The 25,833-nt window shown below is 58.9% G+C and overlaps 2 protein-coding genes across 2 annotated transcripts in view; both read left to right on the forward strand.

Moving 5' to 3' along the window:
* The window catches only part of FAM20C (FAM20C golgi associated secretory pathway kinase), a 36,875-nt gene extending 31,215 nt beyond the window's left edge, over window positions 1-5,660 (forward strand). Inside the window, exons 9-10 of the mRNA XM_059154600.1 lie at window positions 4,023-4,082; window positions 4,674-5,660. Coding sequence (XP_059010583.1) covers window positions 4,023-4,082; window positions 4,674-4,923 — 310 coding nt within the window. The 3' untranslated portion in view covers window positions 4,924-5,660. The remainder of the gene's footprint in view (window positions 1-4,022; window positions 4,083-4,673) is intronic.
* An 8,792-nt stretch (window positions 5,661-14,452) lies between these two features.
* On the forward strand, window positions 14,453-16,515 carry FOXL3 (forkhead box L3). The gene is made up of 3 exons (XM_059155014.1): window positions 14,453-14,777; window positions 15,155-15,323; window positions 15,598-16,515. The coding sequence occupies exons 1-3, from the start codon at window positions 14,671-14,673 to the stop codon at window positions 15,988-15,990; spliced, it is 669 nt and encodes a 222-aa protein (XP_059010997.1). The 5' UTR covers window positions 14,453-14,670; the 3' UTR covers window positions 15,991-16,515.
* The last annotated feature ends 9,318 nt before the right edge of the window (window positions 16,516-25,833 follow it).

Raw genomic sequence — 25,833 nt, forward strand, 5'->3', positions numbered from 1 at the left:
TACAGGGACCTGCCTTTCCCAAAGGATTACTAGTGCTAGTGCTAGGACAAGTTGGCACCTGGCACCTGGACAGTTGGGTGTGGGGGCTGCGGACACCCAACTGCCAAGGACAGTACCGTGGCCAGACCCTGGGGGCACCTTCTCTGCTTAGCCTGTCTTAGACCCCAGTACAGCAGCCAGAACACTAGGGTACTTTCAGGGGCATGCCTCATCCCAGGGCCTGTGTCTGGTGCTGGGCACAGCAAAGACAAGACCACACAGCCCAGGTGCTAGGGACACAGTGCCGGAGTGTTGGTGACAGCCGGGGGTGCTGGGGACCTAGTGTTGGTGTGCTAGGGAGAGCCAGCCGGAGGGCTGGAGACACTCAGCCGGGGATGCTGGGGCACAGTGCCGGGGTGATGGGGATAGTCAGCCAGGGGTACTGGGAACTCAGTGCTGGGATGCTGGGGACATTCAGCCAGGGGTACTGGGGCACAGTTCTGGAGTGCTGGGGACACTCAGCTGGGGATGCTGGAACACAGTGCTGGGATGATGAGGAGAGTCAGCCAGGGGCACTGTGGACATGGTGCTGGGATGTTGGGGACACTAAGCCAGAGGTGCTTGGGACAATCAGCCAGAGGTGTTGGGGATACAGTGCTGGGGTGCTGGGGACACTCAGCCAGGGATCCTGGGGCACAGTGCCGGGGTGATGGGCACAGTCAACCAGGGGTACTGGGGACACAGTGCTAGGGACAGTCAGTTGTGGGAGCTGGGAACACATTGCTGGTGATAGCTGGAGATGCTGGGGACAGTCAGCAGGGAGCACTAGGGATATAGTTCTTGGGTACTAGGGACACTCAGTAGGGGTGCTAGGGGCAGTCATCCAGGGGTGCTGGGGCCACTCAGCCAGGGGTCTGGGGACAGTCAATCCAAAGTGCTGGGGCACAGTGCCAGGGGCACTGGGGACACTCCACTGGGCATACTGGGGGCACTCACCCAGGGGTGCTGGGGACAGTCAGCTATGGGAGCTGGGAACACCGTACTGGTGCCAGTCAGCCAGGGGCTGCTGGGGCACAGTGCCAGGTTGCTGAGGACACTCAGCCGGTGGCGCTGGGGACAGTGTTGGGATGTTGGGGACACTCAGCCAGGTGTGCTAGGGAGAGTCAGTTGGGGGTGCTAGGGACACAGTGCCAGGATGCTGGGGCAAGTGCCAGAAGTACTGGGGATAGTCAGCCGGGGACCCTAGGACACAGTGCTGGGTGCTGAGGACAGTCAGCCAGTGGCACTGGGGACACAGTGCTGGGATGCTGGGGACTCAGCTGGGGTGCTGGAGACACAGGGCTGGGTGCTGGGGACAGACAGCCAGGGGCACTGAGGACATATTGCTAGGGTGTTGGGGACACTCAGCCAGGGGTGCTGGAGAGACCGTGTCAGGGTGATGGGGACAGTCATCTGTGGGTTCTGGGAACACAGTGCTGGGGACACTCAGCCAGACGTGCTGGGTTACAGTGCCAGTGGTACTGGGGATACTCAGCTGGGGGTGCTGGGCATAGTATTGGGGGTGTTGGGACACTTAGCCACAGTGCTGGCTAAGTTCCTGCGAGGAACACTCAGCCAGGTGCTAGGTTATAGTGCCAGGTTATAGTTGGGGTCACTCAGCTGGGGGCACTAGGGACACAGTGCTGGGTGTGTTGGGACCCTAACCCAGGGGTGCTCGGCACAGTCAGGTGTCCTAGGGACACCCAGCTGGGGTGCTGGGGTCATAGTGCTAGGGACACTCCACTGGGGGGTGTGGGGACACTCAGCTGGGGTGCTAGGTTACAGTGCCAGGGGTGCTGGGACACTTAGCCATGGCACCGGGGACACAATGCTGTGATGTTGGGGACACTCAGCCGGGGGTGTTGGTGACAGCTGGCTGTGCTGGGGACACAGTGCTGGGGTGCTAGGGACAGTGAGCTGAGGGTGATGGGCACAAGGCTGGGTGCTGGGGACACTCAGCCAGGGGATATGGGGCACAATGCCAGGATGGTGGGGAAAAAGTGCCAGCATGCTGGGGACACTCAGGAATGCTGGGGCACAGTGCTGAGGTGCTGGAGTCAGCCAGGGGTGCTGGGGACACAGTGCTAGGGACACTCCACAAGGGGGCGCTTGGGACAATCAGCCATGGGCATTGGGGACGCAACGCCAGGGTGCTGGGGAGTCAGCTGGGGGTGTGGGGGACACTCAGCCGGGGATGCTGGGGCACGGTGCCAGGGCTGCTGGGGAGAGTCAGCTGTGGGCGCTGGGAACACAGTGCTGGTGACGGTCAGCTGAGGGCACTGGGGACCTAGTACGTGGTACTGGGGACAGTCAGCTGGAGGCACTGGCGTCAAAGTGCTGGTGGGCTGGGAACAGTCAGCCCAGGATGCTGGGCATATAGTTCTGGGGTACTGGGGACACTCAGCCAGGGGTGCTAGGAACAGTCAGTTGTGGGTACTGGGGCCATCAGCCAGGGGCACTGAGGACACGGTGCTGGGGTGATACAGGCAGTCAGCCAGGGGTGCAGGGGACACAGGACACAGTGCTAGGGTGGTGGAGATAGCCGGGGCGCTGGGGATACAGTGCTGGGATCCTGGGAATACTCAGCTGGGGGCGCTGGGGAGTCAGCCAGGGGTGCTGGGGATCTAGTGTTGGGTTCTGGGGACAGTCAGCTGGGGACACTGGGGTCAAAGTGCTGGGGACAGTCAGCCAAGGGTGCTGGGCATATAGTTCTGGGGTACTGGGGACACTTAGCCGGGGTGCTAGAGACAGTCAGCTGGGGGTGCTGGGGCCATTCAGCCTGGGGCACTGGGGACAGTCGGGCAGGGGCACTGAGGACACGTGCTGGGGTGATGCAGTCAGCTGTGGGTGAGGACACTCAGCTGTGGGTGCTGGGGTCATGGGCGGGGTGGTAGAGACAGCTGGGGGTGCTGGGGATGCAGTGCTGGGATCCTGGGGACACTCAGCCAGGGTCACTGGGGAAAGTCAGCCAGGGATAGTAGGGACAGTCAGCCAGGGGTGCGGGACACAGTGCCGGAGTGGTGGAGACAGTTGGGGGCACTGGGGAGAGTCAGCCAGAGGTGCTGGGGTCGGCCAGCTGGGGGCGCTGGGGACACAGTGCTGGGATGTTGGGGGCACTAGGCCGGGGGTGCTGGGGACACAGTGCTGGGGATACTCCGCCGGATGGTGATGGGGGCACTCAGCCAGGAGTGCTGGGGCACAGTGTCGGGGGTGCTGGGGCACAGTGCCAGGGGTACTGGGACACTAAGTCAGGGTGCTGGGGATACAGTGCAGGGGGTGTTTGAGACAGCTGTGGGAGCTGGGAACACAGTGCTGGTGACAGCCAGCGGGTGCTGGGGACACTCAGCCAGGGGTGCTAGTTACAGTGCCGGGGTGGGGGACAGGCAACCAAGGGTGCTGGGACACTCAGCCAGGGTGATGGGGAAAGTCAGCTGGGGGCGCTAGGGACACAGTGCTGGGGTGCTGGTGATAGGCAACGGTGTTGGGGACACTCAGCAGGGATGCTAGGGGTAGTCAGCAGGGGGTGCTGGTGATAGGCAACTGTGATGGGGACACTCAGCCGATGTTGCTGGGGACACAGTGCTGAGGTGGTGGAGACAGCCAGAGGCGCTGGGGACACAGTGCTGGGATGCTGGGTACACTCAACTGAGAGCACTGGGGACACTCACCCAGTGTGCTGGGACACTCACCTGGGGGTGCTAGGGACACAGTGCTGAGGACAGTCCACTGGGGGTGCTGGGGACACTCAGCCAGGGGGCTGGGGCACAGTCCTGGGTAATGGGGACAGTTAGCTGGGGCGTTGTGGACACAAAGCCGGGACTTGGGGGACAGCAGTGTCTTGGGGACACACTGCCCCATCTCCATGGCTGTGGCTCTCCGGTAGGGCACACAGGGCGCTGCCCGCTACTACAGGGCTGGGGTCCCCCATGGAGTGCCCTGTTGCAGGCTCTGCACACAGGTGTCCTGTGTGTCGTGTCCCCAACAATTCTGTGCTTCCTCGGCAGGTTTGGGAAGTATTCCCATGATGAGCTGTCCATTCTGGTGCCTTTACAGCAGTGCTGCAGGTATGGCGCCCCACTCTGCGTCCCCCCGCCCCCCGGGGAGCCCTCAGTCCAGCCACAGATTGGGCAGAGGCCCCCAGCCCCACTCCCACAGCCTGGCAGCATGCAGCCCAGCACCCGGAGCCCGAGTTGTGGCATCCCCAGCCCCTCCCGGCGCATGTCTCAGGCCAGCCGTGATGGCCCCCATCACAGATAAAGACACTAGGGCTCAGACTGGCATCCTGCCCCTCCAGCACTCTGTGCCCCTCGCTGCCACCCTCTTTGGGGCTCCCCCCCATACCTCTTCCCTTTACGGGTGGGGAACCAAGCCATGGGGCAGAACCAGGAGCTCCCTGCCCGGGGAAGGTGTGTGGGGCTGAGCTGGGCTCAGTCTCCCGGATGCATGGGCCATCCTCCCCGCCCTGCGTCTGCCTGGAGTGTCGGGTCCTTGCGGGCACTGCCAGGCCTCCCGTGGCCACCTGCTCTGCCAGGCAGGACCCTTACTGCAGCGCCTCCAGGAGGCAGGGACCCGCCTGGGACTGCCCCTGGCTTGGTGCCGGTGTCCCCTGTGCCCAGGCCCCAGAGGCTGGGGCCTGACCTGTCTCTCCCCGGCAGGGTCCGGAAGTCCACCTACCTTCGGCTGCAGCTCCTGGCCAAGGAGGAGTACCGGCTGAGCCTGCTGATGGCAGAGTCCCTGCGCAAGGACCGCGTGGCCCCCGTCCTGTACCGGCCGCACCTGGAGGCGCTGGACCGGCGGCTGCGCATCGTGCTGCGGGCCATTGGGGACTGCGTGGAGAAGGACGGGCCGCACAGCGTGCTGGAAGACGACCTGGATGCCGAGCACAGAGTGCCCCCCGGCAGGTAGTGACCGAGAGCCGCCGGCCTGCCGTGGAGGAGGGACACGTGTGTCCACGCTGTGATTCGGAGACTGCGGGAACAGATGGACCGCTCCGTGGGTCAGGCACCGCAGGCCCCACGGGACTCACGGTGTCCGCTTTGAGACCGGAGAAGGCTGGGGAGGGGGCGCTCTGTGCTCATGGACAAGGCGGCCTGGCGGCGGGGGCCACCCACCCTTCTATATGGGAAGGAAGCCTTTACTGACTATTTTGTATTTATACTTGGTGTCTATGTATATAAATAGAGCGACACCTTGCAGACCCCAGACCACCCACCAAATGCACACGTGGGGGCCGCGCCCCCTGGGGCCGGCCTCTCCTGCCAGGTGTGCTCCCACTCTGGACCTAACTTGAAACAGACTCCCACCTGTCCTCCCTCCTGGGAGGCCCGCGGCCAGACGGCTCACGGTCTCGGCCCGGTGCACGGCGGGGCTCCCGACGGCGCCATAGGCTGGTCGGCGGGCAGACTCCCAGTTTCAGAGTGACGTCAGTGACCACGTCTTCCGTTTCTCAGAGCCACCCGGCAGCGCCTGGGACCTCCCTTGGCGGCCCAGGGTGCTGCTCGTCTCCTGACTTCGCTTTGATCATTGGTGCAAAGACATCACACGGGCTCCTTCAAGGGCCTCGGCAACAGGCTGAATTTTGCAACATTTTTGTGGAATAGTTTGCAATGTGGTAAAAGTGCAATAAAAATAGAGCAAATGTATGCTGGGGTCTGGGCCCCTCACGCCCTGAGCTCAGCAGCCACCCGGCCTCCCTCCACATAGGTCAGGCTTGGAAGAGGGCAGAGCCAGGCTCATCTTCCAAGGTCCAAGGGGCTGTGGCTGGGAGGCAGGAGGTGGGGGAAGCCCCCTGTCCCACTCCTGGTGTGGCTGACCAAGCTGGGCAGGGGGTCCCTGAAGACATGGGCCAGTCCCAGAGGGCAGCATCACATCTACACAGCCCAGGTGTGCCCAGTGGAGCCAGGAGAAGTCCGGCCCTGTAGGCCGCAGGGCCTGAATCTTGCTGGGAGGCCTGCCTGGGGGCTCCCTGAGATTGTTGCCTGCAGGGGCTCAGTGTGGGCACGGGGCACCGCGACAGGCCAGCCCCAGGGGTTCCCAGGGGAGGACACTGCTGAGCACTGACATAAACCCCAGAGAGTCCCAGGGAGCAGAGAGTCCTGCGTATCAGAGCCCTGGCCACCTCCAGGGCTTCCAGCCCCTCTGGTGCCCCAGGACCACTGGTTTCTGTGCACCTGGCTCCACGCAAAGCTGCCACCACAAATTATTCCTGGTCTCTAAGGCAAAACAGCAAGGTTCATCTTGTTTTCCTCATTTCACAGGTGGGGACACGGAGGCTCAGGGAGGGGCTGACATATAGCACAAAAGTCAGTTTAGGTTTCCAGAATGGCCAAGCCGTTGCCTGCCAGGCGGAGGGGGTACGGCCCACAGCAGAACCACAAAGGGACCTCAGACTACCAAGGAAGTAAATGGGGGGGATGATAAAGTGAACCCCAAAGGCAGCCCCCATCAGTAACCCACCTGGCACTCACTTCCCACCCAGCACTCCCCTGGTAACACCACTGGCTCAGGCGTCCCTGCCCCTTCCTGCCTGTGGCTGTACCTGCGTACCTACGGCCTCACCCCCCACCCCCCCAGCCTCCTGCTGGGCCCCTGTCCCTGCTGCACGGGGAACAGGTAAGTACCTGGAGGAGGACCTGACGAGGTCCACGATCAGAAGCAGCCAGTTCTGCTGCCAGGAGAGCGTACCCCCCAGCCTCCTCCCAGGCCGCCCCAAGAGAACAGAGGGACTCTGAAGCCTGGACTGCTGTCCTTACCCCCCAGGTCCCCAGTCCATGTGCCACGCGACCAATGGTGCTCACTGGGTGGCTGGGCTGCTGGAGGCAGGCCGGAGGGCCCGCTGTTGACCTTGACAGACCCTGGAGGTTTGCAGGGTGGTGAGGGGGACACACGGCCAACTCCCATGTGCGGCTCCAAATAACCGGGATGGCAAAGGGACAGAGGAGATGGAAATCCTGGGGCAGGGCCATGTGCAAAGACAGGTCTCCCGAGCTCCTGAGTGGAGGCCCGACCTCCAATGTGCCAGCATTCACAGACGGACCTTCAAGGAGGCAATTCAAGTTGAAGGTGGGGCAATCCCCCAGGACTGATGTCCTTGCAGGAGGAGGAAGCACCCCTGCAGATCGCCCCCGGCACACGCAGGGGCAGGCCACACGGGGCGGGCCACGTGGGGACAAGCAGGAGACCTCACCAGGAGCCAGCCCGGCCCCTGGTCTTCAGAGTCCACCCTGCGGACAGTGAGAGAACATGACGCCCGTGTGTCCGCGGCCCCGCGCAGGAGCTCTGAAGCAGCGCCCGCGGCACGGTGGGACATCCACATCTGGGCTTTTCCCTCGGGTCCCAGCACAGGACTCCCAGGTCTTTTGGAGCTGCCTGAGCAAAGGGAGGAGGAGGAAAGCAGGGGGAGGCCAGTGACAGGGCTGGCCAGGAAGAGCATTGTAAGCAAGCACGCAGTGGTCACCCAGATTCATGTCAGAACCTGTCTCTGGGACCTGGAGTCCAATCAAACCAAACCATTCCCCGGCGCACCCACGGCTGTGGGAGAGAACTCAGAACCAACACCCAGACCACCCTTCCCCCCGGGGACTCCAGTGAAAGCTCATGGGGTGCCAAGAGGCCAGAGCGGAGGGAGCAGGTCCCGAGCAAGCAGGAGAAAAAAGGGCTTCCCACTCAACTCCTCTTGGTGCAAGTCAGCTTTCCCGGGACCCTTACCCACCCGTCCAGCCGTCAGATCAGAGAGCATCTCACCAGAGGTGGCTAGGGGAAAGTGCGGGCAAGAACTCAAACAAAACCCCCCTCAGTCGGCCTGGGAACTCCTTCTGGAGACTCGAGGGGCAGGGAGGGGGGCAGGCAGCACCCTGCCCGAGGCCATGGGGGACAACATGCGTGCAGAGGGGCAATGCAGGTGGGTGGGCACCGCCTCATTTCCCAGCCCCTCCCCAGAAGTCTGAGATGCACGAAGGACAAAGGACACCCCCCATGGCTCAAAAGAAGGATGACAAAGGTGCCTCACAAACTGCAGGCCCTCCCGGGTGCACCCTCTGGCTCCCCGGGCCAGCTGGGAGGAACTTGAATGCACAGACAGACCACGGGGGCCAGAGCCTCAGAGGCCAGGCGCCCGGGCAGAGCCTTCGGCAGGCTCCCAGGCGGTCCAGCCGCAAAGCCTCACCCCAGCGGCTTCCACTGTCACCCAGATCACAGAGCCACCCCCACGCATCCATCCCAAATCCTGACCAGTTTCCGAAGAACATTCTGCTCCTCCCAGCACCCCACCCAGAGGGACCTTAACAGAAGAGGCGAGCAAAGGAGGTTGCAAGCAACCTCTGCCTGGGTGTGGTGTGTGGGGAGTGAAGGCAGACAAAAGAGCAGAATCCCAAAGCCCCCCCACGTGGGGAGGAGCTGCCCATATGCACGGAGGGAACTTTCTTACTCTTCACGGCATTTGGAAGGAACGGTTCAGAGCTGGCTGGGACCTGCCCACCTGGGAAGTGGGAACAGCGTCCATTCTATCTCACAGGGTAAGGACAGCTCCTGGCCTGCTGGTTTTAAAGGGTCAAATGGGGTGAAGCTGTGAAAGGGGTCAGCTGCCGGGTGGGGTCTGGTGGGGTCCACACTGGGGCCTCGGCCCAGATCAGGCTAGGCTGCTGTGCCCACCCGAGGCCCCTGGTGTGGCCATCCCTGTGGGTCGCAGGGCTTTATTTTTTTTTTTTTTTAAAGATTTTATTTATTTATTTGACAAAGAGAGATCACAAGTAGGCAGAGAGGCAGGCAGAGAGAGAGAGGAGGAAGCAGGCTCCCTGCTGAGCAGAGAGCCCAATGCGGGACTCGATCCCAGGACCCTGAGATCATGACCTGAGCCAAAGGCAGCGGCCCAACCCACTGAGCCACCCAGGCGCCCTGGGTCGCAGGGCTTTAAGAGGCAACTTCTCTTCACCAGGCTGACTGCTGTAGCCAGATATGTCCTGTGGCCACCATCAGCCAGGAAAGGCCCCCCACCCGACCCCACCCCACCCCGGGGTGGGGTGGGCACCAGAAACACTGCCCAAGACTGGTCCACTTGCACCACCTAGAGGAGAGCCCCAGAAAAGCAAGAGCCACACTGCAGGGCCCAAGGACCACCCCCAAATTCAACTCTCGGAAAGTCGGTCCAGACGGTAAATGTCTGCTCTTAGCCTAAGCCACTAGTTTGGAGTGGCTTGTTATGCAGCACACGGAACAAAATGCACCTGTCAAGACTTTTGTATGAACTTCAAGAACATCTCCATCCATTCACAGTTGCTCCAAGCTCACTTGCTAGGAGCAGAAGATCAGCCTGACTCCATTTCTATATCCTAGCTATTCCTGTTTCTACTGAGCTACTGCACAGGTCCTTGCAATGAGCAAAACACAGGTCGGTTTGCTCTCCTATGTTGTTTGTGAGACAGACTGCACACTCTGCTATATGCCTGCTGCCCGTGGCCTGCCTCCCCTCGAGAAGCAGGCCTTCCTCTTACTAGGACCTTGGCCCCGCTATAGAGGGTCCCAAGCCCTTGTGAGCCTCAGTCATTAGCTTGATCCACGGGATCTCCGTGGGTAGGAGTGAGTGTGAGGCAGGGACAGAGTGCAAGGGGGCAGTCTCCCCACCCCATCTGGGGGCAGGATTTACATAATTAGCTTCGTTCTTTCGTTGGTCATTCATCACACCGAAGTGTAGGGTTCTGGAAAGGCATGTTTAAATATTTGTGAATGCCCTGTTTTGCTTCTGATTTTAAAAGAGCCATGATTGCTGGCCAAGAAGAAATCCCAAGATACTAACTGCCTCCATTTACCTTGGCTGCCAAGAGCGCACACTCAGCCACAGCCATCAGAAGCTTATTCTAATGCCTATCGTGTTGGTTTGGAAAAGTGACATGGATGTGATTTTTAGATTTCTTCTTAATTCTCCCCATGCGTCACTCATGGAAAGTTTGGGAGCAAAAGAACCAAATTTCCCCTCGGAGCTCCAAGGGAGCTCCAGCCAAATCACTGTGGGAAAAGACTAGGACCTTTCCTCCGTGGGAGCTGCTGCACACTTGCCCAACTGGAGAACTTCTCATAAGGTCTCGAACACTGTGCGCTCCACCAACGCCAGCCCAGCACAAGCAAGCCTTGGAGGCCTCTGCTCTTTAAGGTTCTGGTTTGATTTTTAAGGAAACTGGGCATTAATAAATCTATATGCCCAGGGGCGCCTGGGTGGCTCAGTGGTTAAGCCGCTGCCTTCGGCTCAGGTCATGATCTCGGTGTCCTGGGATCGAGCCCCGCATCGGGCTCTCTGCTCAGCAGGGAGCCTGCTTCCTCCTCTCTCTCTCTCTGCCTCTCTGCCTACTTGTGATCTCTGTCTGTCAAATAAATAAATAAAATCTTAAAAAAAAAAATAAATAAATCTATATGCCCAAATTAGCAAATGATTATCCACATAAGGAGTTTCCTGAAAGTATTTACATTTAAAAGACGACTTGTAAATGAGTTCTGATTCGTTCAATATCCTGTAAGGTTAAAAATCAAGTTCTTGAAGAATGTTCTATGTTAGCTGTTTTGCGAACAGTTCCCACTTTCAGAAATCGAAACTGAATATTCAGCGTGTGGACGGAGTCTGCTTCTGAACGACTGAATTACCGGTGGTTTCTATTTTCATACCTTTCTCTGTTTTATACACTTTCTGGAACAGACACAGCCTTTAATTAAACAACACAGCAGGGTCCAAGCAAGCCGTGACTTGGCGTAACAGAGAGTGTCTGAAGGTCCCCGTGTTCCCTTCCTTTCCCCATCCGCTTTCCCGCTGCTCCAAACATAAAAACAGATTGTTTATCAAGACCAGAATTTTCTTCTTGCCATTTAGGAAAGCATCCCAACCGGTAGGAGGCGCCGCTGCCCTTTTGATATCTGTGAGTGGCACTGCATGGCCAGTTTGGGTGGGCAGGTGAGAACCACCGATGGGCTGGCGTGGAGACCCTTCCCGAGGGCTGGTGGCCCCGGGGATCTCCTCCATGTGCCTGTGCCACGTCTCCGCCCAGCCTCCCGGCCACACATTCGGACATCCGGAGTCTCCATCACCTTCCTGGAGGGTCTGAGTTCGAATCCTCTCCCTGCCACACACAGGGGCGTCACACAGGCGAGACCCCGTGGAATGGAATCAACCAGACGTGTCCAACTCGAGGGACCGTCCCGAGAGGTGAACCAGTCGGTGTATGTAAAAACATCTCAGAACCTTCCTGACTCTATTTGCTACTGACACCACTGTGTTCAGTAGAATTTCAAGGACATTTCTGCCTAAAAATCAGAGAAGCCTTCTCACTTGCCAGGCCCCATATTAATAAGTTCATTTTAAAGTAATTCAGATAAATGTTCCAGAAGTCTAAGGAACTAAAATTCATTAGGCTTGTTTTTGAACCGACCAACCGGTACTTCCTTCTGATCCGAGGGAGCCGGGTGGAGGTCCCATCCTTCCATGCTTTACTCGCCCGCCTAGCCCCTGCGACCTCACTGGGAGAGTCCAGGACGGGACCAACCGAAACCTCAGAGGGGGTGAGGGACCCGGCCTGCACTCCCCTGCCCAGGTGGCCTGACCAGACTGTCCCCTGCTGCCGCCGCCCCCCCCCCAATCCCTGCCAGGACGCCAAGGCCCCTGCCGACCGCCCCCGGGGGCTGTGCCCTCTCCTGCCCGCCCGTGTCTGGCTTCAGCATCTCCTCCTCCTTGGCCACATGCCACACCGGCCACAGGCAGCTCCTGTCAGCTCGGACAGGCTGCTTGTCCTCTTGGTGGGTTTCAAAGCAGCTGGCAGGTGCCTCGTGCTGGGTTCCGGGTCCAGAGGAAGCTCCCACGGATCAACCAGAACCAGACTAGGGACCCGGCACCCCGACAAGGTCTCAGATCCAGCGGCTCTGAAGGTGATCGGCTTGCACCCACAAACACAGACTCCAGCAGAACCAGCCATCCCATTGAATGTGTCTACTGGCTTTACACAGAAGCAAGATTCCACCAGGGGCGTCACAAAATGCATCACAGGATTTGGGACCAAATGCCCACCCCAGCAGAGGAGCCCAGCTGCAGCTGGGAGAAAAGGTCGCCTCCTTATCATGCTGTTACAACATTCAGGGTTTTCCATCGACCCCCATAAGTGACACCTGGGGGAGGACAGAGTTTTCGGTAAGGAGAGCTCTTCATTGGAAGTGGTCTTTGGCTCTGATCATCACCACCAGTGGGGCGCAGGGCCCGGGATTATTGTCATCTGCTTCTCCATGGGCTGGTATGTGGCCTTTCCAAGGGAAGGGACCATTTTCAGGGGCTGGGCCAGCTTACATGATGTGTAAGGTGCTGAATGGGCCAGGCGTGACCCAGGCCTGGAGGTGACAGCTCCCCTGGGAGGTGCATCTCTGGGCTACTCTAGCTCAGGGCTCCCTCCTCATGAGGTTCAGGGCTAAGGGGCCATAGGAGCCATTCGCCGAGGGGTGGAAGGTTGGAGTGAAGCCACCATGTGGTTTCCCGCTTGTCCATCATCTGTGTGACAGAAGCTTCAAGGTCCTTCTTGTAGCCTGGTGCACAGGGTCCCCTGATGCCGACTGACCTCGCTGGCCAGGACAGGGCTCCGGCCTATCCTACCTGCTCCCACTACATCTGTCTGACCATGCAGCTCCTGCGGAGGCCAAGCCTCAGAACCCAGACTCTCCGAGAAGGCAGCTGGAGCTGGACAGAAAGATGTGGAGGGAAAGAGGAGGACATGAACAGGATCTGGCAGAGAAAGTCCCCGTGGAGCCGAGGGGATGGGATTCCCTCTTCAGCACAGACGGCCTGTCTCCAATCTCGTTCCCGAAGCCTGGCATCTGGGGTCTCCAAGCTGCAGGGTCATCTAATTAACCTTTTCATTTTGAGATCATCGTAGATTCCATGCAGCTGTGAGAAATGAAACCGAGATCCTAGGGACGCTTTACCCAGTCCCCTCTTGGGGACATCTTGCAACACTCCAACGCACAATCCCACGACCAAGACCTGGACCCTGATGCAGCACACGCAGAGCGTGGCAAGGCCACAAGGGCCCCTCACGTTGCCCTGTTACCACTGCAACCATCCCTCCTGCCTGGACCGCCTCCTCACCCTGGAAACTGCTCCTCTGTTCTGCATTTTACCATTCTGTCTTTTCAAGAAGGTCCGTAAATGGTAGCATGTAGTAGGTAACCCTTTGAGGCTGGCTTTTGCCCTCAGTGGAAGTTCCGTCCAGGCTTCCAGGGTATCGGTGGGTGGTAGCTTTGCGTCACTGAGGTATCCCTCGACGTGGAGGGGACCGAAGCTGGCTCTGCCATTTCCCTGGGGAAGGGCATCTGGGCAAGATCCAGTTTGGGGATGAGAGCAGAAAGGCGTGCGTGCAGGTATCTGGTGACTTCACTTCTCCGCTTCTCTGGGATAAATGGCCCAGAGGGCAGTTGCTGGTCAACACTCTGGCCACCTGTTTAGTTTTTAAAGGAGCCGCGAGAATGTTTTCCATGGGGGCTGCACCGTGTTATGTTCCCACAGCCCAGCTCATCTGATTTTGGCATATGACAGAGGGGACAACATGGAGCTTCTGAATGTCTTTGAGCCCAGTGGGCTTCGGACTGTCAGCAGAAACTGGCCTCCCAGGTGGTGCTGGGGGAACCTGGAGGCACCAAGTCAGGCCTGTCCACCCTTCTCCGCCAGCGGCAATGGGCAGCATCAAGCTCTCGTGAGGCCAACTGGCTGGATGAACATAACTCATTTCTGACCTAAAGGTCGTGCTTTGAAAGCAGAATTTTCTGGCACTGGACCTGAGCGGGGTCAGAGGGAAAGGGTCCAGCATTTCCTCCAAGGCCCTGGGACCCAGCCACACTGTCTCTCACTGCACAGAGGGGTGCCTCCTCCAGATCCCAGGAGGGGCTCGGGAGCCTGCTCACTCAGCGAGCCCCTGAGTGCAAGGGGCACCAAGCTCTCTGTCCTGGGAGCACACTCAATGTTTCCAAACTCTCTGGCCTGGACCCTGCTGCTCCAGGGCAGGAGGTGGGGCTGAGCCTGGTGGTGGAGGAGGCCACAGTCCTGGCCAGGCCTGTGGCCTGGCAACCCTAGGGTCCACTCTGGAATCCAGGGCGCGGGAGAAGCTAGTGGCTCCCTGCGCGTCCAGGGCGCACGGACCCGCGAGCTCCGAGGAAACATCCGCCAGGCCAGGGAGCCCAGGAGGAGCCCCAGCTCTGGCTCGGGGGCTGGGGGTGGGAGGTATACCCAGCTGCTCTGCCTCGAAATCTGGGGCCCGCGCAGGGAGCGCGGCAACGCGCACCCTGGCGGGAGCGGGAGGCGGGAGTGGCGTCCCGCCTGTCGGACCACCCAGAGCGGCATTCCCTCCTCCCTGGGTCCGCGGCGGTCAGAGGGTCACCAAGAGCCCAGCTCGGCTCCCCTCAGCCGCTTTACTAGTGGCTGGGGCCTCCCCCGCGCTGGGATTGGATGCGAGAACGGGGTGGGCGCGGGCGGGGGGAACCCCAGAAGCCCAGGTTCCCAGTTCGGGGGTAGAGCAGCCCGCAGTGCAGACGCTGCCGGCCCACGCTAGGGAAACCTCACACCGACCTGGCGGGCTGGCGGGCGGCGCGGAGGCGGCGGCAACAACAGCGGCGGCCCCCGCAGGCGCCGGGCGCACCAAGATGTTTGACAGCTCGCAGTATCCCTACAATTGCTTCAATTACGACGCGGACGACTACCCAGCTGGCAGCTCCCACGAAGAGAAGCGACTCACGCGGCCCGCCTACAGGTGACCTCAGGGCGTGTGGTCAGAGCCTCTCCGCCAGCGACCCTCCTCCTCAAGGGCTGGCCTGGGATGGAGGGAGGGCTTGCTTCCCTGGGGGGCGGGGGCTGGGGCGGTGGGGGGATTCAGAGGAGGAGACGCGTTCCCTCAGCAAAGTCCCAAGAGTGAAGATGAGCTTCCTGGGTCCGAGCAGAAGCGGGAGCGGGGCCCTCCAGGGTTCATGCTCCCCAGCAGCCCCTTCCTGTCTGCACCTCCCACACACCACGGAGCCCTGGGGGCTGAGAAGCCCTGCACTCCTAGAGGGGCTCCTGGCTGGAGGGGATTCCAGACTCCGGGGTGTCCCCTCCTCCGCCCCGCATGGCCCTATGCGCCCCTATTTGCAGCTACATCGCGCTGATCGCCATGGCCATTCAGCAGAGCCCCTCGGGCAGGGTCACCCTGTCCGGTATCTACGACTTCATCATGCGCAAGTTCCCCTACTACCGAGCCAACCAGCGCGCCTGGCAGAACTCCATCCGCCACAACCTGTCCCTGAACAGCTGTTTTGTCAAGGTGAGCCCTGGCCCCAGCCCGCCGCCCTGCTCCCTGGAAAGGCCCCTGAGTGTCCCGGGCTTAAGGGCTCCCTGATTCGGGGTGGGGGCAGGTTTTGCAGCAACAGCTGCTGGAAAGTTCGTTTTCGGCAAATCGGAGTGCCTCCGATTTGCTCCATGACCAACGCCATGCACCGCAAGGACAGGGACCTCTCCAGCACTTGCCCAGTGCCGGAGAAGGGTGGGCGGCGCGCACCGGGGGCCAGACCCTCGTGGAGCCCCTCCCTCTCCCGCAGGTGCCCCGAACGGAGGGCCACGAGAAGGGAAAGGGCAACTACTGGACGTTCGCGGGTGGCTGTGAGTCGCTGCTGGACCTCTTCGAGAACGGCAACTACCGGCGGAGGCGCCGTCGCCGTGGCCCCAAGCGCGAGGGGGCGGGGGAGGCGCGCACAGGGGCCCCGGAGGGGCCTCTGGGGCCGCCTGAGCCAACCCCCCACCGCCAGCCCCCTGCCCCCACCAGTCCCGCTGCCTTGCGGAAGGAGGAGCCCAGGGGCATCAAGTTCAGCATTGACTACATCCTGTCTTCACCCGACCCTTTTCCGGGGCTCAAATGTTCCTGCAGCCCCCAGGAGGGCAGAAACCCCCAGCCGGGAACCCAGCAAATGAACCTCCACCTTTGGACAGCATAAGGCAGGGCTGGCATCCAGGCAGCCTGGGGTCTTCCAGGGGATTTCAGCCCCCGCTCAAGCCAAGCAGCAAGGTTTTGCCACATCCTACTAACTTCCACAGACTCCTCCTGCTCCAGGCTGAAAACCACCCTGTGCTGCAGAGATGGGAGGTCAGTCTTCTGGCTTCATTGCTCCAAGTCCCCTTTGCAAGAAGACCCATGGGGTCCTACCTGACTAAAGCGTTTGCTCTAGATTCACTGAATAACCCTCCTCTGAGGACTAGGAACATGGGTTCAGGGCCACGTCCGCTTAGATCCGGGGCACATTTCACCCCTCCATCATCTGAGAGTTTGCTGCATAGACAGCCACGCCCGGGAAGGAGCCAGGGTGTCAGTGTTCAGTTGGTGAAGCGGGTGGGCATCCTCCCTCGAGCTAAAAGGGCTAAAAGAGAAGTCAGGTATCAGCTGAGCCCACGGACGTCGCCCCAAAGTTTTTGACTATGGCCCTGTTACAGATGATGGGCTCAAACATGTAAGTGCATCTTGTGCTGTGGCAGAATATTCCATTTGATTTGATTTGATTGCTTGAGAAATCCTGTGTACTTATTTATAGAGGAAAGAAGGCAGGAAGAAGGGAGGAGCGAGAGGGAGGAGGAAAAAGTCCAAATTTGGGACAACATGGAGCAAAGCACACTTTTCTTGGTCCCTCTGAGCCAGGCACACATTGGGGCACGCGGAGCCCAGCTGGCTTCCCGGGGAAGCAGACATTCTGTAGCAGCGGCTGATAGATCCCCGCTACCCGGAGAGGTGTGCAATTAGGGAGTGTGTAATCACCAGCGTTGGAGGTGGGTGCACTCCATTTGAAATGTAAATGATTTAATTACTGCGCAGAGACGGGCATTTTAAAAAACACCATTATGCACAGTGAAACTATTTGACCAACCTTATCATTTTTCACCAGCCCATTTTTGCGGCGTTAATTGCTTTCCATGACTTAATTTGAACATTAGTATGGATTACACCTAATCTGATCCACTAGGTGACAATGATTGGCTAATTTTATAAACAACAAAAACACACCCGAGGAGGCTGACTGTCTCGACTGGGTATTACACGGTCGTGCTTTCTCGGACTCTGACAAACCCAGGCCGGTAAAGGAAGGCGGGCAGGAGGTAGAGACAGAGCCTTCCAAGAGACTTGCTCAGACTGGCTCACTTCTGATTCAGACAACCTGACCTTTCCTGAAACTGCCACCCTGGAGAGGCTCCTTGGGTTGATGTAATCGTTTTGAGAAGAGGGGAGAAGGCTGTTACTTAGCGATGTGCTGAAACACCTGATCCCCGAGTCCAGAGAGGAATCCTGGTGGTAGTGTGCCCACCGCCTGCCCACCAGTGCTCTCTTGGTCTGTCCAGGCCCTGCCAATGGGGCAACCTGTCGGCCTCATGGGGGGAGGCAAGCCCTGCCTCTCACAGCCCTCTGGAAAGCAGGACTAAGTCTGCAACAAAGATGACATCTCTCCTTCGCAAATGCCGGCCTCCAGAACCCTTTACTGGGAAAGCGCCCGACCCCAGTGAGCCCTCACCGACCGCCATCGAGCAGAGCAAAGTTGCCTGTGCCCAGGCTGAGCCGTTCCTCACCCAGACTCTGCGGGAGGGTGCCCTCCTCACAGCAGCTGACCGGGCCTGGGCGCCCCGCCCCAGCCAGGGACCCGTGATGACCATGTTTGGGTAGGTGGGAGACAGGGTCTGTCTCCTTGGCTGCAACACCAGCCCTGGTGAACGGCTACATTACTTCTCATCCCCATTTTACAGATGTGGACCTGCACGCAGGTGGACCCAGGCCCACGGCCCAGGCATGTGGCTTTGGGGCTGGGCTGCTAACATGGCCGCCAAGCCGTGGCTCATGCAGACTCCAAGTGTCCGTGTGCATGTATGTGCGTGTGTGTGTCGTAGCTGTGATGTCTGTGTGCATCCGTGTTATTTACATCCCTTTGCCAGTTGTGTTGAAAGCATTGTTTTACACGATAGGAGGTAAGACATAGGTGGTACAGTGCAGGTTGTACTGCTATATGTAAGTAGATGGCACACAGAGTCGCTGGAGATCTATTTTTCCACTACCCATCATGCAAATACAATTTGCATTTTATCTTTTGGGTTCTGGCCGTGTTCCTGCGTTGTGTTCCGGTGAGCCAAGCCTGATGGAACAGAAAGTTCCATGTCGTAAAGAGGGCGGTTTTGGAAGCCCCGGCCTTGGAGGGCAAGAGGGGGCCTGGTGACCAGCACGTCCTCCCTGGGTACAGAGTCTGAGCCAGGTGACCACAGCTGCTGGGGAGCGAAGGGGTGCCAGGCAGGCGAGCTCTGGGTACTCGGAGGTCTAACATTTGCTTTGCAAAGGATATCAATCATGTTTGTAAAAGCAAAGGGACATTTTCAATTTGCCAGCGTGTGATAGCCCACGACTCAGGCAGGTCTTCTAGTCTTTTGAGTGAGTGGCATTTCATACCAAACAACATTGCAGGGGTGAGGGCCGGCTCTGACCTATTCAAATACCAGCAGCATGCAGACTCGCCCGGCGCACGTCTAATTAAATACTTTATGCCTCTCTTGCAAATCCACTGATTGATCACCGATATGTACATTACCCGCGCGTTACCCCCGAGCAGATGTCTGCCACATGGTTACGGATCACCGCGTTTCCATTAACAAAGCTGGGAGGCGCTGTGCGGGACTTAGGGGAGGCTCGTGCAAGCCGCCATCGTGCAGAGCGAAGTTGCCAGGGCCCAGGCTGAGCCGTTCCTCACCCAGACTCTGCGGGAGGGTGCCCTCCTCACAGCAGCCGGCCGGACCTGGGCGCTCAGCCCCAGCCAGAGACCCGTGATGACCACGTTTGGGTAGGTGGAAGACAGCCCTGGGATGGGAGCACGAGCAGGCCTATGGGTGCAAAGCAGCTCTGGACGGTGCATATCCGACCTCGGGGTCTGGCATCGCCGTGTATCCCCACAGAGGCCTCCCTCAGCCACCCTATCAAGCTACCCTTTGGCCCCTGGTGTGCCCCTGGGGAAGCAGAGAAAAAGCCTCCCTTCTCTTCGAATGCCTCCCTCCTTGACTGAGTGGTTCTAGGACTCTGTGTTCATTCATTCCACAAACATCTATGAGCCCTGTGCTAGGTGCTGTGGGGCAATCATGGACCAGCCTGTGTCCCCCCAGCGTGTCTGGAGTGCTCACACCTCAGGAGGCCGGGAAGGAAGCCTGTGCCCAGCAAGCCAAGAGAGCAGGTGGCTCGGAGGACAACCACCAGCTCAGACAGGGTGGCTGGACAGGGCCCTCCGGGGGCCACCTTCAAGTTGAGGCCCTAAGGACTGGCAGGTGCCCACGTGCCCAGAGGAAAGAGCATTCTGGGTGGGAGGTGGTAAGCTGAGCCCCTGAGCGGGGAAGGAGTTGGGGTGGTGTCTTGCAGAAGGCCACTGAGGCTGGAGGAAGGCACTGGGAGGGGGAAACACTCTCCCAGTTCCCAAGTCCATGACAAACACCATGTCTTGAGCCTTTGAGGTCTGAAGTGCATCTCCTGCATTTGCCTCAGTCTGTCACTGTCCTTTCTGACACATGGAACTCCTACAGGACAATCACCTCCCGGGTTCTGGGCACTTCACCTTGGTTAATGTGGCCTCCATGCTGGACGCTGCGTGTCTCTTACTCTTGTCCTCAAGCCCCTCTTCCTTAACCATCCCATCCTGTGCTCAGGAAACCAAGACACAGGTCCTGGCTGGGTGGGACCTGGCTGGGCGGGTGATGCCAGAGAGGACAGTGCGCACAGCTGAGAGGGGTCTTCTAGAGCTCCTCTTGGCACCAGACCTCCTTGGCATCTTCTACGCCTCAGTCAGCTGCCCCAGATTGACCTCAGAGGTCGTTAGGCCCATGGTCCCAGCCTCCCAGGCAGGGCAGGGAGCAGCCCCAGGCTGGAGCCTTGCAGGTGCGTGTCCTTGGACAGGCCATCTGCCCACCTGAGCCCCAGGTTCTTCATCTGTAGGATGGGCCCCACACAGAACCCCTGGGGACTTAGCTGAGGCAGACTGCGTCTCCCCTCTCATGTCTGCCACCTGCCCCCAATTCTCTGCTCAGCCCATGCCCAGCAAGGGAGGCAGAGAAGGGCCTGACTTGCTGGGCTATGACGGGCCTCACAGAAACCAGCTCCCCCAAGCTGGGCAAGTCCTCAGAGCACCTTCCTTTCCTGAAGCAGCCCCCAGGGCCCCTGCTCCTTCTCTGGGGTCTCGCATCTGCCCTGGGCACTGCCAGCTTCCTGTCTCCCCACCAGGCGGGCTGGGATGGGGCCATCTGCAGCCTCCGGGGTGGGAGGGATGCTGTGGGGGGCTCTCCTCCTCCATGTACAGCTTCCTCAGCATATCTATTCTGGTTCTGAGGATCCTCAGGTCACAGGGGTCCAACCGCACCAGTCAACAGTCTGTCTAGAGGGTCCCAGGGTCATTGGCCTGGCAGCAGCGTGACACTGGGGGTCCCTCTGGGAAGTGCAAGAGGGCAGGGCCGGGGCTTCCCACACTCCCTGGGCACCTGCCTCCACCTGCCTCTTCCCGGGGCACTTCAGCTCCATGCCCTGGACAAGAGGCTACTATAGTGACAGCCAAGGACACGGACACACACCCCAGCACCTGCTGCACACCATGTCGGCTGAGGGCTGGTATGGGGGTCACACACAGATCCATTCCACAGGGGAGGAGACTGAGGCTCTGAGAGGCTGCCCAGAGCTCATGGGAGCAGAGGCAGGTGCTTGGCCCATCCTGTCCCCCCAGGTGCCAGGACGTCAGGCTGAAGATGGAAGGACACCTTCTCGGCTGGTGGTCGAAGGGAACTGGGCCACCGAGGGGTCCGGGCTCTCTGTCGCCTGGAACCTGACTTTGCATTCAGCCAAATTAGCGACCCATAAACATTTGCAATAATGAATGTTTCGTCCCGTTAAAAATCCCCAGCCCATCTAGTGCAGGCAAGCCGGGCGCCTGCCATCCCAGAGAAACGGGCTCCTGGAAGGAAAGGTGCTGCCCGTCAGGCCTCACCGCAGTCGACTGCAAACTCCCAGCCCCTGCGCTCCTGCAGGGCCGCGTCTCCCCAGCTTTAGGCCACATCCGACCCCATCCACGTCGACGCAAGCTCGCTCAACTGTGACAGCGGAATTAGATTTATAATGAAGCACGGTCACGCAGTCACACTGGTTCCGAAGGAAAGGAGATTGAGGGGGAACGTCGGGACCAATGAAACTTCACTGGGCACTGAGTCACCGCAGGAAAGTCACTCATCCTGTACAGAGGATGAGCTGTCACCTCATCACTGCTCCTCCCAGCGGCCGCTGTGAGGTCTCTCATGCCCCGCCCACACCTGCTGGTCCCTGGGTCCCTGGGTCCCTGTGAGCCCAGGACGCACCTGAATCACCCACCATCACCCCTCAGTCACTCGACTTCTGGCTTTGACAGACACCATGGTGTCTGCACCAAGTGTGGAGCCAGAGGAAGAGAGTTAAACCAGCTCTCTCTGGATCTAGTTGTAGATAGCGTGTCACACGCATTCCTGACTTGAGCTGTGTCACCGCCCCCATCCCACTGGGGCTGCCCTGTGTGTTGGAGCCCCGTGCTGCGCTCAGCGAACATGGATGACCTTAGAGCTGGGGCCCCTGGTGGCTCCTGGTCTAGACCCCCTTCTTAAGGACCATGGATGCCATTGGCCACCAGGGACAGGAACCCTGCAGGACAGAGAGCAGGGAGTTCTGTTCCCCAGTGAGGAGGCAGGTGGCGGGGCTGTGCCTGTGCTGAACCCAGTGGACCACAGAGCCTGGGCAGTGGTGCCCCCTGCTGCCTCCCCTGGTGACACAGGTGCAGGCTGAGGGCTCCTGTGCAGCAGGGGTGCTGGAAGTCCAGGAGAAGCCACTTTGTCTCTGTAGGGCAAGCAGGTGCAATGAGACAAAAACCAGAGCCACCGAGACCTGGGGAGGTCTGCTCAAGGAAAATTCTGGTACTGGGTGAGGGCGGGGACCCATGCGCAGCCTGGCCGCCTGTGCATCTCCACACCTGAGGGAGATTCACCCATCAGATGTGCCCGTGCCAGGTCCTGCAGAAGGAGGGGAGCTTTCCTCGGTGGCCTCTGACAGTCACCATCTTAGCATCCTCAGAGGGGTGGGCAGAGGACACTCTGGCCTGATAAAGGGGGACCCTGAGCTCAGAGAGAGGTCACATCTTGGAGCAGCCATGGCCACGTGTAAATCTGGGGCCTCAGATTCCCACCCCAGACATTCACAGATGGAAAGAGCAGAGAGGGCCATCGTGCTTGCATGTACTCACACAGGCACACTCTCACAGACACACGCACATTCACAGGTGCTGGCACACGTGCATGCTCTTGGACATGCAGGCACACTCTCACAGACACACACACATTCACAGGTGCCGGCACACATCCACAGGAACAATCACGGACACTGGCACAGGTGCACACTCATGGGCACACAGGCACACTCTCACGGACACATGCATGCTCACGGGCACACAGGCACACTCTCACAGACACACGCACACTCACAGGCACTGACACACGTGCACACTCTTGGACACATAAGCACACCCTCACAGACACATGCACACTCTCATGGACACATGCACACTCATGGGCAAACAGGCACACTCTCACGGACACATGCACGCTCACGGGCACACAGGCACACTCTCACAGACACATGTACACTCACAGGCACACAGGCACACTCTCACGGACACACACACACACACACACACTCCCGGGTGCTGCACACGTGCATACTCATGGGCACACAGGCACACTCTCACAGACACACACACACTCACTGGCACTGACACACGTGCACACTCTTGGACACACAAGCACACGCTCATAGACACATGCACACTCACGGGCACTGGCACACTCAAAGATACACATACACTCACAGGCACTGGCACACATGCACACTCACGGACACATGCACACTCATGGGCACACAGACACACACTCTTGGACACATGCACACTCACAGATACTGGCACACATGCACACTCTCATGGACACATGCACACTCATGGTCAAACAGGCACACTCTCATGGACATACACACTCCCGGGTGCTGCACACGTGCATACTCATGGGCATACAGGCACACTCTCACAGACACACGCACACTCATTGGCACTGACACACGTGAACACTCTTGGGCACACAGGCACACTCTCTCAGACACACACATTCACAGGCACTGGCACACCTGCACACTCACGGACACATACATTCACAGGCACTGGAACACATGCACACTCATGGGCAAACAGGCACACTCTCATGGACACATGCCCACAGCATGTGAAATGCACACTCTCACATCATTCACATCAGCAAGGAAACGGGAGTCTCACTGGGCGCTGCTGGCTGGACCTACTGGCCGCTCCCACAATGCCTTTTCCATCTTCATGACCTCATAAAAACCTATCTGGCTTTCAAATCATGGTGCAAAATCCCCACCTCTGTCCAGGCTCCCGGGGCCCACGGGCAGACATGGCTATCTGGTCCAGGCTCAGTTGGTGGCCATGGAATAATCAGCATCTAATGGGGGCACAGAGGTGGGAGCTGGGCCTTGGACAGACGTGCTGGGACCACATGGCTCAGAGAGGGTCGTGTGGGCTCCCAAGGTCCCTGGCATCGCCCACCCCAGAGAGGCAAGGACATGATGGAGCAGAGGAGGCGGGAGCTCCCAGCCCACACTGCCCCTGGCCCCGCCCCCTGTGCTCCTCTGACTTCTGGCAATCCCACACCCTGCAGGCACCCCGGTAGGTGCATCTCAGATATGTCCTTGTCTCCAAGGGAAGTGGGGCCCACAGAGCAAGACGTTCCAGTCATGGAGACAAGCAAGCCCCATGTGTCTGCAGTTTCTGAAAAGCTGGCAACAATTTTTGCCCACTGTTTTCTGTTTAGAATCACTGACTTGGCCGGATGTTGTCCAAAAACCTGGCCAGAGTGTCTCACATCAGCCCAGAGAAGCAGAGAGGCAGACCTCCAGCTCCCCAGGCACAAAGGGCAGTCATTGCGCCCCTGTAGGTGGTAGTTTGGGCTGGGCTGGGGGTCTGAGCCAGGCCCAGCTGAAGGAGCACAGTGCCCTAAACATGGGATGTGGACACGTCCGGCACTGACTGGTCTCCCAAGGATGCCTGCCTTCCACCTTCTGCCGCCCCCATCAGGGTCAGCACACAGGGATCCCACAGTCCAGTCCTAGAGCCAAGGGACCCTCCCAGGCACTATCCACAGCACTCGAAGCAAAAAAAAAAAAAAATGATGGAGTGAGGGATGGATCCCCATTCCACAGATGAGAGATGGAAGCCAAGAGAAAAGATGGGCCTCCATGGCTCTGTGTCCCCATCAACAGCCCTCAGTGGGTCTCACATCACAGTCAATGAGACAAGGGTTGGCTGGACGTGTCTGTGGGTTTAGGAGATGCTTCTGGACTACCCTGGGTTGGAGCCTTCACATCCTGTTGGTTCTTTCTGGGTCTTGCCTCTGGAGCTTTTCCCCAATACCTGGGCTTCAGTAAGAGGAGCAGACCGAGGGGCACGGGACCTTCCCCCACTGAAGCCAGCATAAGAACAACCAGAGGAGCCCCCACCCGCAATGGAATAGTGTCTTTCTGCCCAGGAAATCACATGGGATCAGTGGCTGCAGCTGTCCCCACCCAATTGTTCCCTTGAGGACAGACCCTCCCACCCAGGGCCACCTGGCATAACCCTCATCCCTGAAAGGATTCAAACCTCCCCAGTCAGATTACTCCTTGCCCTTGGCCACAGACACTGGGTCAGGGAGGGTCATGTGACCCCCAAACAACTGAATAAACCCCAGCCCCAGGGCCTCCACTGGAACAGGGGGAAAAGAGCACTCTCTGGCTGGTGGAATGGAAATTTGGGACTGTAGGTAGCCATCTTGCTACTGCCTAAGAAAAGCCTGTTGGAGAATAAGTAGCACAGCCAGACATAGACCCAAAAGGTGGGGAGAGACAGATTCTTGAAAGTACAATAACACCTAGATCCAGCCATGCCTGAAGCCATTACTTTCCAGTTACCTATGCCAGTACTACTCCACTGAGCTCAAGGCAGTATGACTTACAGTTCTAAGACTCCCAACTAAAAGAATCTTGTTTATACAAAAGTGTTTCGGCATTTGTTCCACAATGGAGGATAAATGCTTTCATCCAAGAAATATATCCCTAATGGTGGACTCATGACCAGTAAAACAGACATAACAGCTTAAGGGCCCCCTGCTCAAGCTCAACAGGTTTGGACCTGGTCTGAACCCCCTAGGAAAAAAATGCAGGGTCTTCTACAAGTCCTGAGATGACACAGCTGAGGACGACACTGGAATCTGCATTCTTTTTTTTTTTTTAAGACTTTATTTATTTATTTGACAGAAAGAGAGACAACGAGAGAGAGAACAGAAGCAGAGGGAGTGGGAGAGGGAGAAGAAGGCTTCCCACTGAGCAGGGAGCCTGATGCGGGGCTCGATCCCAGGACCCTGGGATCATGACCTGAGCCGAAGGCAGAAGCTTAAGGGCTGAGCCCCCACTCCAGGTGCCCCTGGAATCCATATTCTCATACACCTTCTGATGCATCAGAGTTTGGGAACTATAGTGTGGGTCTCTCTGCTGCTGGGGCAGTTGTGAGAGGGCACACAGGCAGGTAGTCAAGGCCCCCATGTGGCCCGCCCCAGGCTGGGGGCTTGGTCTGCAGACTCCCAACTCCAGGGAGAGGCCCAAACAACGCTCCCACACCTTCTGTCCCAGAGAGGGCAGGACAGAACCCTGCTGCTGAGGTCAGGAC

The sequence above is a fragment of the Mustela lutreola genome, chromosome 17 (assembly GCF_030435805.1).
Source record: "Mustela lutreola isolate mMusLut2 chromosome 17, mMusLut2.pri, whole genome shotgun sequence".
Classification (NCBI taxonomy): Eukaryota; Metazoa; Chordata; class Mammalia; order Carnivora; family Mustelidae; genus Mustela; species Mustela lutreola.